Source organism: Oryx dammah, unplaced genomic scaffold (assembly GCF_014754425.2).
Source record: "Oryx dammah isolate SB20612 unplaced genomic scaffold, SCBI_Odam_1.1 HiC_scaffold_26, whole genome shotgun sequence".
Lineage (NCBI taxonomy): Eukaryota > Metazoa > Chordata > Mammalia > Artiodactyla > Bovidae > Oryx > Oryx dammah.
This window is the reverse complement of record NW_024070210.1, coordinates 56,115,673-56,129,840: the sequence shown is the minus strand read 5'-3', so window position 1 is coordinate 56,129,840 and position 14,168 is coordinate 56,115,673. Positions and strand designations below refer to the sequence as shown.

The following is a 14,168-nucleotide window of genomic DNA, read 5'->3' as shown; positions in this document are numbered from 1 at the left end:
AATGTAAACTTGGGAAGCCACTGACCTTTTCTCCCTGCCTTTTGATGGACACCTTTCTACAATACAATAGTCAACCAATGATATAGAAAGCATACAACTTCAGTAGAAAGTGTGAATCAAAAGCAGTATTTGGACCTTAAATCCCCATTCCTGCCCAGTATTGCCTTCATGTATTGTTTTTGCCACACAGCATTCGAGGGCTGTATGGCAAAAACAAAAACCAAAGGGCTCCTTTCAATGTCAAAACCTTTCAAATTCAGTAAAATGATTAAAAACAATAAAGATTTATTCACAGTTTACTAGTCAAGGGAAGAGATTTGCTTCACACCAAAGTAAAACTGTAAAATACACTGACTCCCTGAGCATACCAAATGGATGTGGATCGTTAAATATCACTTGTAACCTAAATAACCTGTTCTAAGTAGTCAGAAAAATTCTCACTTTATTATCATTTGTATGAAACAGACATGTATAGTGTATCACAAAGAGAGAATAAGGCCTCCAATATCCTTTTACAGGATGTGATACTTAAAAAAAAAAAAAAAATTAGCCTGAGGACTTCCCTGGTGGTCCAGTGGTTAAGAATCTGCCTACCTATGCTGGGGACTCGGGTTCAATCCCTGGTTGGAGAACCAAGATCCCACGTGCTGCAGGGCAACTAAGCCCGATGCAGCCAAATACATAAAAAGAAAAAATAAGTTAAAAAGGAATTAGCCTAAAAGACTATATGCAAAATTCTTAACATTTACCTACAGAGAAGAGGAGGAGAGTGGAACTGTGTTTGGACAGGAGAGACTGTCAAAATAATTTTTTAAACAAAGAAGTGAAGATTTTAAGATTATGTAACAAGATGTAAACTGGAACAGTAGGAACATGGATTTCTATCATGTTATTCTTTAATTAAAAACAAAACAAGAAAAAGAAAATAAATCATAATGAACAGCAATAGTTACCTTTCGTTTCCCTAAAGCTAAGTGGGATGGGAAGAAGAGGCAGCCAAGAAGTGGAAAGCGCCATGCAAGCTTACATCTGAATGATCAAGGACAGGAAGTCCTGACAGCCCCAGCCCTCTGTGCATCCCCACAGGTCCAGAGGGCAGGGATGGCAGCCCCCACTGGCTTAGAGACTAGGGGAGGGGAAAGAGCCAGGAGACAAGCAAACACTTGTACACACATAGTAAAGGAATATCATTTTCAGAAAATATTAATACTTACCAGTATGTACTGTAGCTACTGCAATCCATACACACCGTGTGCTGTGCTTTTTCTTGCTTTTCTGATTTCTTATGGTTGGTTAAGGGTATTTGTGCATCTTCATAATGTTTTTTTGCATGGCCATTCACATACCTTCCAAAAATCAAATGAAAATATATTTTAATCTAAATACTGCTTTGGAAGTTCAAGTAGCAGATGATAATAAAATTAGATGGTAATCAAATAAGAATGAGAAAGAATTCCTCCTAATAAAGTATATTCAATCCTGTAAGAGCATTCATCACTTTGTGATTTATTAAGCTGAGTTCTTAAAACATGCTCCTTTTTTGCAAACATACAATCAACTTTTAATTATACACAAAACTGGGCTAGGCAAGGAAAGGCGCTATCTATTTAAATCAGTTTTAATACCACCTATCAACTCCTTTGCTGATTCTTTTGCTAGCCTTTTCCTTTTTTAAGCTTTTCTCAGGCTGCTAGCCCCCAACTCAGGCTATTATTAAAGACAAGCTTTGTAATCTGAATTACTCAATCACTGCCCACAGGGCCACAAGCTCTGCCTGGGTTTCTGCTTAATATAAAATATGAGAGTCAGACATGGAAACAGGATAATCTCCCATCTCTTTCTCATCAATATGGCTTCAGATCTTTTATTTGAATGCCTGAATAATCACTCCACTAACATGGAAATAGGGCTTGTTTAAAAGAAATCCTAACAAAACACAAATCATCTCAAGCTTATATAAACTGTTATTTCTTACTACATGGACAAAGATAATCAAAGGTTGACTATAGTCATAAAAATTTTCTAACACTTTCCAACTCAGATTTAACAAATCATTTTATCACAAAAAGCAAAATGAAATTTAAATAAAGTTTCATCTATACCTTCGCCTAAACACTGTACAATATAATGCCATAACTGACTACTACTTAAAGACCTTCATAAAGCAAAAACTTTCCAGTTACTAGCGAACAGCCAGTTTATAGACGGTAAGGACTAATTGTAAACTAAGAAGGGTCAAAACAAATGTTGCTTACGTAGTAACAAAATCTGCCCAGACAAATAAGGTGACATTCTCATAAGGTTCCTTAATTGTACAGGAGCAACACTTACCTTGGAGAAAGTAGGATAGTTTTTGGTAAGCAGGGAGGATCACGGGCTTCCCTGGTGGCTCAGACAGTAAACAAACAATCTGCCTGCAAAGCGGGAGACCTGGGTTTGATTTCTGGGTCAGGAAGATCCCCTAGAGGAGGGCATGGCAACCCACTCCAGTATTTTTTCCTGGAGAATCCCATGGACAGGGGAGCCTGGTGGGCTACAGTCCATGGGGTTACAAAGAGCCGGACACGACTGAGCGACTAAGCACAGCAGAGGGAGGATCAACTACCAAGCCCAGCCTCTCTATCCGAGGAAAACTAGAGGCATCAGAGGCACTACTAATGTCAGAATGTGATCATGTTTCCTCCCATTTCTTTTTTTCACTATAATAAACATAATGAAGACTTGTGTGTAGGGTCTTCTGTTCACAAAAGTGGACTAAAATGAATTTTAAAATATAAATAATGATTAAGAGTATAAATTCAAAAATCAGACAGCCTAGGTTTAAAAGTAGGCTTTGTCACATGCTGGTCTGGTAAGCTTGGGTGAGTTACTTCACTTCTCTACTTCTGTTTCTCATCTATAAAACTGAGATAACAGTACTTATACCCTATGGGCTGCTGCTGCTGGTGATTATTATTATAATCCATGGCTCAGAAGGCACGCATGCATGAATGAATGAATGTCAGTTTTATTTTACTTGTATTTTCCTTTATATGCTTAATTACTATCCATTCAGAATCTCAATAATGTAACTGCTTAGAAAGTCATCACATTAAACATAGTTCAAGATAACACACTGGACAGATCAGAAAACATCCAGTATTTAACTAAAAGATAACTTCCAAGGAACCCTATGGGTTCAATGTCTAATCAGCTCAATAGCCTATGTTTACATGTTTTTATACTGTGCCATGAAAAACAACAGTAATGTTTATGAGTACCCTCAGAATCCCATAAAGTCAATATGGAACAATAATAAAGGCATTACCACTTTCAAGTCTTTGAAAACTGATCATCTGAACAGAGTATATAGTTCTTTACTAACCATACTGTAGCCTCTAAATGTACTAGATGTTTTCATGGTTGCTATAATAAATTTCAGTGATAAAGATGTGTACTACAGAGGACATTAAGATTAGCAATGTTTTGGCTAATATTCAAATACATATCAGAAGTTTACAGTCATGTGTAAACTAATATAAAAATAAACATTTCCCTCATCCAGCTTTAGATATTAACCAGATAATTTGGTCTAAAAAAGGAAAAGTGTCATTATATAACATCACAGATTTTTTAACAATACGAAAACTGGAAAAATAACTTAAATGGAATGGTGTCATAATGGCCAATAAGATATATAACTCAAATATGCTACTGATAAACTATATTTCCTAGTTCAAAGAATATTCAATGTAAGACTCCTCTATAGACAAGAGATCTAAATTACTAAAAAATTCAGAATTCTTGGCAGTCAACACCCAGGATTACATGATAAAAGCAAAATAGCCAATCAACTGTATAAAATGAAGATTCAAATGCAAGGTACTCTTATTATCTTCGTAATCTACTTAATCATATTTCTCTGGAACTATGTCAAATTTCTAAACCTAAGACTGATTGCAATTGGAAACATACTACCTACAGAGCGTAGAAATTTTTCCATTTATTCTTCTAATACTTACTTAGAGAACTAAGTGTTGCTTGCTATTAAAAACCTTAATCTCTCTAATTTTTGAGAGCTTGTCAGGTCTTTTTGTTGACATATGACCTTCTAGATTTTGGTTGTAGAGCACTAGGAGGCAACTGGAGGACAGAACTATATAAATTTTATTGCATTATAATTCTCACCTCTCAAAATCTAGGAGAGGAATCTGTCTCTTCAAGTGCAGAATTTAAGTGCTTCTACTTTTCTTCTTTTTTTTTTTTTTTTTAATGTTATCTGTACAAAGTATTTTCAGGTTCCCCAAATCCTAGAGATTTCAAAACCACAACAACCACAATTAAGATATGCAGTTAACATTTTCCAAAAGCACTCTTAAGTGTACATGGAAAAAAAAAATACTCAATTCCAGACTGAAAATATGAAAAATCAAACATTAACTGAATGAAGATGCTTTCTTCATGCACTGAGTGTTTACAAATAATAATGGGGAAGCCACCCACATAAGCACAATATAAACTCAGACTGTAGGACTTAGTATGGTTTCCCATCCCCTTGCTGCTAAGCTACTGACTTCTGAAGTAAATTCAAAGCAGATTTTCTAACCTAAAAGAGCCACAGAAATAAAGTGCCTACTACTTGGCACACCAAGTCTGATACTTATTTGAGTTTGTGATAGAAGAAAGAGTTACTAAAATAGATGATATTTAAGTAACATCATTTTGAAGCCAAGAACTAGGAGGAAATGCTTAGGCTTGAACCGGGCTTGGGAGTGTTAAGTCCCTAGAAAGCAAAAATGTCTTAATGGAACAGTGAAATATTTGGTATGTCTTAGACACCATTAATAATGAACTTCACAGTGAGACCATTTTCAAGGGAATTCCTTTATCTGTTTTGTTTTCAGAGGAATGATATGGTATCTTGGATTTGATTCAAAGGTCAGTAAAGGTAGGGATGAGGTAGGTAACAGGTGAAACAAAACTGGCCACATGTCAATCAAATCTTACTAGTAGACTGTCTTGATCATCAAATTCTTCTGAGTATCAACAGAAAGGTGTCCCTCCCCACCCCAGCCACTAGAGTTTCCTCAGTTCCAGTGCTGAGCAAAGGGATTCTGTTAGGAAAGGGAAGCCCTACAGAGAAATACGTACACACCATGATTAAACAATGGTGCTAAATAAATCCAAATCGATGAAACTTTGACCAAAGCTGAAAGGTAAACTGAAAACAAGCAAGCTGGGCGGTTAGGTAATAATAAGGATGTCACCTACCTTCCACAGTGGACACTTGAACAAGTCAGACAGACCCAGGGGCTTTTGTTGGACCGGCACACTAATAAAAAGAAAAATACACAATATACCAATTGTATCATGTTATTTCCCAGTTTCTCCCCTAATCTGTAATACCACATCCTGTGATTAAGTTATAAATTCCATGGCTGCTTAGGTGCATGGAGATCACAAATCCCCGCTTTGTGAGTGCATTCACACAAAATGGCTGCCTAATTAAAGGTACACGGCAAGGAACCCGAACACATGTCCACAGCAGCTGCTCGCTGTCACTGTTGACTCAGCTCAAACAGGTTAACTACAAGGTAAACACATTTCTCCTTCATTACTTAGTCCTTTCTGCCATAGTCTCTGACAAGTTAAGGACGATCTATTGTCTCATTAAAAATATTTTTAAGTCTAATTCTTTAAATCACATGTCTTTACCATACAGATCATAAGCTACTATAAATGACAACTCTTTCAGTTTATTTAGTGAGAGGCAAAGCCTAAGGATACAATTCTGAAGACTAAGCCCAATTCTTCCCAAATTAATGCCTCAGTTGCATTAAATACAATTCTAAAATTATAACTGCATGTAATTCTTGCTGAGGGTATAATCAGGATATTAATTACTTTGAGTATTTATTATAGGGATGAGGTAAGCAAACAGGGTATGAAAACTTTTAAAATATTGATTACAATTTTGCTTGCTGTTTACGTATTCAATTTTTTCAGCCCTATAAACATAACAGTGATTTTAAAAGGGAAGGGATGTAAGCATCACCTGAAAACAACTTTTTCAAAATACACATGTTCTCCAGGCAGAGACATCTACATTGAGGTGCGGACAGAAGGACCAAAGAGCATGTCTGTTTTGAGGAAGGTAACTTCCCAGGTGACTCCCTGAGACAACTACCTGAGAACCACTAGGCAGCCTCCTAGGGGCATGAGAGGGACAGCACAGCCAACACTCAGGATTATAATAAATCGACAGCCTGGCACACAGTATATGCTCAGTAAACACTTCTTGAGGCAAATTCAAATGTCTTAGTTCAAGATACTAAGCTCTTCCAAGATCTGATCCCTACTATATCAGTCTTGCCTAATCAATACGTCACAATCAGCCTTTCTTATTGCTAAGAAAAATTAGCCAACACTAGAAGTAAAGTGACTCAAGAACTACAAGCCCTTTCAATGTATAATGAAACACATTATATTGATACAATGAATATCCCAAAGATATTTAATTATAATACCATTGTGTGACCTGCTGTTTACTACTGATTAGGACTCAAATTCCATGAAGTTACAGGTAAAATTGTAGGATTTTATTTGGTAAAGATAATAGCTGTCGAGCATACTCCGAGGGCTATGGTTTTACTACCCTGCAGGACATTCATTGATTTTATATCTAACCTAGCAATTTACTTCAACATTCATTCTTTGGTGTCTGCATTCACTCAATCCCTCAAATGCTCTTGGAACCAGCTTTACCATCCCACTGGTTCCCTCATTAATGAGTTAAATAAGCCTTTGACATACATTCATTTTATATTTGTTTAGGAGGGGAGGAGAGGGCAAGGAGGAATAGGGGAACACAATCATACGCTGCGCAAGGGACTCTGCCTGTCTGTCCAGCACAAGGCTCTATCTGCACCCAAGGAAGTCTGTGCGTGCATGCTCAGTAATGTCCAACTGCAGCCCATGGACTGTACCCTACCAGGCTTTTCTGTCCGTGGAATTTTCCAGGCAAGAATACTGGAGTGGGTTGCGACTTCCTACTCCAGGGGATCTTCCCCACCCAGGGACAGAACTAGAGTCTCCTGCATTGGCAAGTGGATTCTTCAACTTTACACCAGCTGGGAAGCCCGTAAGAAAGCTTTCAGTGGTAAAAGTCCCCTTCCAGTTAACCAAGGGCTTTACCTTACCTTTACCTTTCCTTATTGCATTATGTCAACTGCTAAGGGCCATCCTGAAGGCATTTTAGTTTTTCACTCAGTTGGGTCCAAGTTTGTTATACGTGCATATAAATCACATGACAAAGACTAAGAAGAAGAAGGCCAAACTGCTAACAGCTATTTTCCGCAGGTACGTGGGAAGACCACTGTGAGGCAGTCTCTGCGATTGGCTTTTTATGTGTACACACCCCTGTGGCATCCGATTTATATCAATAAAAACATGATAGTCTTATAGTTTGAAACGAAAGACCTAGAAAGTATATTTTTTAAAAGAAAAATAAATTAGAACACAGTTTACTTGAAACAGATAATCCTGGTCTGAAATACAATTTGAAGGGCTAAAAAACTACAATATTATCTAGTTGTATTCCTCCACAAATCTTTTTCTTTTAGTAAAGACTAAGAAATATTGTATTCAGTCTGGAAAAAAAGTTTAATATGATCCTGAAATAAGTAATTATAATAGTAAGCTGTTTTGTTTTTTAAGATTCGTTTTCAGTTCAGTTCAGTCGTTCAGTCGTGTCCAACTCTTTGCGACCCCATGAATCGCAGCACCCCAGGCCTCCCTGTCCATCATCAACTCCCAGAGTTCACTCAAACCCACATCCATCGAGTCAGTGATGTCATCCAGCCATCTCATCCTCTGTCGTCCCCTTCTCCTCCTGCCCCCAATCCCTCCCAGCATCAGTCTTTTCCAATGAGTCAACTCTTTGCATGAGGTGGCCAAAACACTGGAGTTTCAGCTTCAGCATCATTCCTTCCAAAGAAATCCCAGGGCTGATTTCCTTGCAGTCCAAGGGACTCTCAAGAGTCTTCTCTAACACCACAGTTCAAAAACATCAATTCTTCGGTGCTCAGCCTTCTTCTAGAACTGGACATGGAACAAAAGACTGGTTCCAAATAGGAAAAGGAGTACATCAAGGCTGTATATTGTCACCCTGCTTATTTAACTTATATACAGAATACATCACGAGAAACGCTGGACTGGAAGAAACACAAGCTGGAATCAAGATTGCCGGGAGAAATATCAATAACCTCAGATATCCAGATGATACCACCCTTATGGCAGAAAGTGAAGAGGAACTAAAAAGCCTCTTGATGAAAGTGAAAGTGGAGAGTGAAAAGTTGGCTTAAAGCTAACATTCAGAAAACGAAGATCATGGCATCTGGTCCCATCACTTCATGGGAAATAGATGGGGAAACAGTGGAAACAAGTGTCAGACTTTATTTTGGGGGGCTCCAAAATCACTGCAGATGATGAAATTATCTGACTGCAGCCATGAAATTAAAAGATGCTTACTCCTTGGAAGAAAAGTTATGACCAACCTAGACAGCATATTCAGAAGCAGAGACATTACTTTGCCGACTAAGGTCCATCTAGTCAAGGCTATGGTTTTTCCAGTGGTCATGTATGGATGTGAGAGTTGGACTGTGAAGATTCATTTTAGGTGGACCATTTTAAAAGTCTTTGTTACAATGTTTCTGTTTTATGTTTTTTGGGGGTTTTTGGCCACTAGGCATGTAGGATCTTAGCTCCCCAACCAGGGACTGAACCCACACTGGCTGCATTAGAAGGCAAAGTGTAACCACTGGACCTGCAGCAAAGTCCTCAGGCTCCAAGTTTTTAACCCTTAGACGGTTTTGCTTTTTGAACTATGGGAAGATTATTTTTGCCCCGCCTTTGAATGAGGAAAAGAAAACCTAGAACAAAATCACTGTTGTGTTCCCTACCAAGTGTTCATCCCCTTTCCCCACCCTGATGGTTGTAAAGTGTATGCATGGACAAAAAATACATACAATATTGTGATCTAATTTTTCTACTCAGTATAGTAAATGCATTTATTCGTGTTACTAAATTAGAACATGCGTGCATGCTCAGTCACTAAATTGTATCTGACTCTTTTGGAATCCCATGGACTGTAGCCTTCTAGGCTCCTTTGTCCATGCAATCTCCCAGGCAAGAATACTGGAGTGGGTTGCCATTTCCTACTCCAGGGGATCTTCCTAACTGAGGGATTGAACCAACATCTCCTGCATTGGCAGGCAGATTCTTCAGCCACCAGGGATGCCCACTAAATTAGAAGAGTGTACTCTCATCTTATAAAATCTCAGTTACCTCATAAAGTTTTAATTCCTTAGTTTTAAATTTCAGAAAATATGCTAGGCTGAGGGAAGGAAGAATAGGGAAGAAACTGCCTAACAGGTGTAGGGGGTGATGAAATGTCTTGGAACAAGATGGGGACGATCGCTGTGGATGTACTGACTGCGCTGCCCCCAACCTGCCCCCCGTGGCCACAGGCTGACTCGGCACTTCACTGTTGAGTACACAGTTCTCCTGGTTGGAGAACTAAGATCCCACAGCTGCACACCGTGGCAGTAAATAAATTAAAAAAAAATTTTAAGGTTAATCTTATATGAATTATACCTCAGTTAAATAAATAAATAGGTACTTAAGACAGGGATAAGGAGAGAGAATAAAAGGAAGTAAAATAGCATCGACATTTCAAAACACTAGAAACAAGTCAGTGTGTCTATTACTAAATCTCAAAAAAAGACCTCATTTTCTAAATTAAGAAACCAAATTTCTTCTATCACGAATATTTACAATAAGAAAGTTAAGATTTAATGTGTGATAGGACATTTGGTCTTGGCTATTTAAAGGACAGTACTCTCTGAGTGCGTAATACTTTCACAAAGGAAGAACATCTGAAGGCTAGGAAACTACAGGGAATAGGGTTATTATGAAGCCATTTATTACACTGCTTTGGTGAATATTCACTCTGTTTAAATATCCCTTATCCAAATTATGAAACCTTTAATGTACCCAGGAAAATTATAAAATAGAAGAAAAAATGCTGGCTGCAAGTTAAACGCTCAATTATTGCTACAAATAGAACAGGTCATAACATGAGTAAAAGACTACTACAAATAATCAAAATCATTCTAATCATCTTAAGGGGACGATCTTATTATAAAAGGTAGTCTCAGTTTACAGACAGATGGGTTTCAGATTTATCTGTAGGATGAACACATTTCCTGTGGAAACTGCATTAGAGGTTTGCAGGCTATTCTATAAAACTCTATAAGAACAATTACAAAACTGAAATACTATATTGTGTGTGTGTGTGTATAAAATAAAACCATACATAGTCAATAAAAATGTTTTTAAGCTATAAACTATTCAACAAAACATAGAAATATTAAACAAAGGTTTTTATTTTTTAAATGGTAAATGCTGGTACTTAAGAGAAAGCGGGTGATAAGGATGGAAACTTATAGAAGTTCAGAATGATAAGCCATAACTGAGAACTCATAAAGGCCCTTTATATTAGGCCTAATTACACTTCAAGGTGATGTCAGGGCAAGGAAGCCATGCAGTGTATTTCTCACACTGTTACACATGGCCACAGGAGGGTCACTGGATCTCATAAACACAGTCTGGTCTTCTTTCCAGGTTATGAAATGTCCTCAGAGTTACTCTCCTCCAGCAATCTGTCCCATATGCCAAGACTCTTGCGGCCTCGAGCCGAGGTCTCCTCTCTCAGCTCCTGGGCATCTCAGCCTGGGGGACAGACACTGACTAGTTCCCCTCATTCTCTTCCTGCTGCTCTCAGGGTCCTGGCCTCAGGACCCTGCCCTGTTCTCACCCTCAGCCACAAGCTCTGTAAGTTGGCAGAAACACCCCTTTGAAGGGGGTAGAGACTCTTGATCCTCTCCAGAGCTAGGGCCATTCTGCACAAGGTAGAAGCTTTGACACAGGCTGGGCAGGCAAGAGAGGTAGAGGAGCCCCAGAGTCTAAAACACTCTCATATTCATGCATTCTTGCTAAAGCCCCCAAAGGCTTTAACTCCCTGGAAATCCAGAAGTGACAACTGATGGTGGGAAGGCATCCAAGTGATCTACAAACCAAAGTGGTTTTACTCCCTACTATTCCTGTGAAGGGGCTTCCCTGGTGGCTCAGTAGTAAAGACTCCACCTGCCAATGCAGGAGACAGGAGTTTGAGCCCTGGGTTGGGAAGATCCCCTGGAGGAGGAAATGGCAACCTACTCCAGTATTCTTGCCTGGGAAATCCCATGGACAGAGGAGAATGGTGGGCTACAGCCTATGGGGTCATGAAAGATTCGGACATGACTTAGCAACTAAACAACCACCGCGTTCCTCTGAAGGGAAGACTGATCTGCTCCTTTACCAAGAGACAAAGAAAGGCAGGAAACCAGGGAGTCCTGGGCTCAAAGAGGTCTATTTACACACGGATACTTTCAGGTTGTGTCAGAAGACAAATGGCATCCACACTGAATATAAATTTCTTCCCACTGATTTTCAATATCCTTAGCATCCACTACGTAGACTCTAGTAAGACAGAGTACTCTTGATATCCAAGCCCCATCAACAATTCTCCTGGACCCCACTTTTTAATAAAGCAACATGCACAGCACTACGACACAACTTAGCCACTGTCTCTACCCGCAAGAATAGTCCAAGCTCACGGCGCCGACGGGCAGGCGCTTTCTAGTGCATCCACCACTCAGCAGTTGCTTCAACTGGCAGAGAGGCTCTTAAGCTTCTCGAGAATTCACAGTTGTGAGGATGACCAGGGTTCTAGTCCTGGCCCTCCCATTACTACTTAAAGGACTGAGAACATCACTACTGTGCTGGGTCTGTTCCTTCACCGTAAAATGAAGACTGAGTGATAAGCATGTCCCCTGTAAGTGTAAAATTATTCCAAGAAGATAAAGCCCAAAATAGATGAAATAATATCATTCCCTATAGATAAAATCCTTCCACTCTCCTAATTTTCTTAAAAGGCTTAACAAAAAGATTAATTGCTAACGTAGTATAATTTTCTAAATCAACGCTCTTCAGCTTTTTTTTTCTTCTTCCCTGCTCCACAATGCCTGAGAGGCAAGCATTCTCAGCACACTGCCTGTCAGTGACAGTGGAGTCCCTGCTGTGGAGTCACTGTTCAAACCCACTGGAGACAAAAGCGCTGCTCCAACAGGGAAACTCAGATCACCACCCCCTCCACCACCAACACACAGAGTTTTCTGAGTGCACCCCTCTAAAAAGTTAGCAACCCAGAAGAAAATATTCGTAACTTGCTGCTGCTGCTGCTATGTCGCTTCAGTCGTGTCCTACTCTGTGCGACCCCATAGATGGCAGCCCACCAGGCTCCTCTGTCCCTGGGATTCTCCAGGCAAGAATACTGGAGTGGATTACGTTTGTTTTAAAGAGTCAAGTTCATTTTTATCTATTTAATACTCACCTAGCACATACTATGTGCCAAGCACTATTGCACTTTACTGTGCCACTTTATAGATATTCCTCATTTAATCCTCTAGAGTCCAAAGAGGTGTGTACTATGATTTGGCCTGTTTGATAGATACGTAAGCGGTGGCATATGACTGAGAAGTTACATACCTTGCTACATTAGTAAGGGACAGAACTGGAACTCAAACTCAGTGTTTGAAGGCAGGGACTGCTGCAAAGCAGAAGCCCAGCAGGTTGTTATTTTTGCTTTAAAAAGATTCCATACTATGTGTTCCTGTAAGTGTTATATACCTGAATATAAATTGTTTGACATCTCGAAGGATATATAGTAACTGTTAACAGTCACGTAAAAAGAATGAGATGGGGGACTGGAGCCACACAGCCCTACTTTCAACTATGCTGTCTGAATTTTGTCATAAAGCATTACTTCTTTTACAACAAAAATTAAATTTAAATGTCTTAAATTTAAAGATACTGGTATTATAAAGCTGTCTTAATAAAACAGACTTATTCTAAATTATTAAGCATGAGTGGTAAGTGAAAACAAAACCCAAAATTACAACTCTATGGGTCTGAAAACACACCAATGAAAAAACATTTGCAGCTGTTTCTCAAAACACACATTCACAAATACTCCATAAAAGTATCAACAGTCGAGTTACTCCTCTTGAAATCGAAGGATAGCGCAGAAATATCATAAAAAAATTCTATAAATATTCCAGTATACATACGAGTAGAAATAGACTCCAGGACTAACCCAGTTTACCCTCCAACTGATGTATTTTTAGATGCGTTGCTGTTGTTCAGTCGCTCAGAGAGCAAGGCATATAATCTTTATACCATAAACGCTCTCTGAACCATATACTCACAAGCCTATTCTATGCTAAAATTTCTGAAGTCTATCTTCAACTTGAATTCTCTGAAATTACTGGGGTAAGGAGTGAGTGGTAAAGTCACATGGATAAAGCAGGAAACGGGCTGTAAGGTAGTCCCCACAAGAAGAAATCCGGCTACCCTAAGCAACTGCCAAAGTGCCAAAGCAGCCAAAATCACTGTCTGTGTTCTCACTCCCACCCTGATACCGCTGCCCATTCTGAGAGTGGGCACCGGGTTCCCAGGGAACAGGAGAATTCCCCTATAAAGCAACAGGCAGTGCCCAGGGCTAAAGAAGTGAGCCAGCGCTGGAGGAGGAGGAGACCAAGCTTGAGCACCCAATCCAAAGTGCTCAGAGCAGCAGGCTCACAGAGGATGACGGGACGGAGCGAGCAGGGCCAAGGCAGCGGCAGCAGTTAAGAAATAAAGTTTATCTTGGTCGCCTCTCCACCTTCCCCCTCTTGCAGCTCTCTCTTCCTCAGTTCCATTGTTATTCAAGGCTGGCAATCAGTTAATCTCTCCTGAATCATTAGATAAGTAAATTGCTTTCTGGTAAGGTCATGGTTCAGTATTTCTTACAGCCATTCTTTCCCTTCTGTTGAATGGCCCTATGAAAGATGAAAGATAACCACAAATTCTTGAATGCTCCTCCCACTGAGAGGCAGGTCTGTGTCCTCTTTCCTTGAATCTGGACAGGCTCTGTCAGTGCCCTGACCAGCTGAACATGGCAGACGGACCAGGTGTCAGTGTGCAGGTCTCAGTTGTAAGAAATTGACAGTTTTCTCTTTTTATTGCTTGGAATGCTTGCTCTTGGGGTG

The 14,168-nt window shown here is 39.5% G+C and overlaps 1 protein-coding gene across 4 annotated transcripts in view; it reads right to left on the bottom strand.

The window, feature by feature from the left end:
- Positions 1–14,168, bottom strand: part of USP3 (ubiquitin specific peptidase 3) — a 92,946-nt gene that overhangs the window by 59,936 nt on the left and 18,842 nt on the right. Inside the window, exons 1-5 of one of the 4 annotated variants that reach the window (XM_040226704.1) lie at positions 7,813–7,837; positions 5,251–5,311; positions 4,168–4,289; positions 2,332–2,414; positions 1,215–1,346 (exon numbers count right to left, since the gene is read on the bottom strand). In XM_040226704.1, coding sequence (XP_040082638.1) covers positions 1,215–1,243 — 29 coding nt within the window. In that variant the 5' untranslated portion in view covers positions 1,244–1,346; positions 2,332–2,414; positions 4,168–4,289; positions 5,251–5,311; positions 7,813–7,837. Of the gene's footprint in view, positions 1–1,214; positions 1,347–2,331; positions 2,415–4,167; positions 4,290–5,250; positions 5,312–7,812; positions 7,838–14,168 lie in introns of those variants that run through there. The other 3 variants (XM_040226705.1, XM_040226706.1, XM_040226703.1) reach the window with 3 other exon arrangements.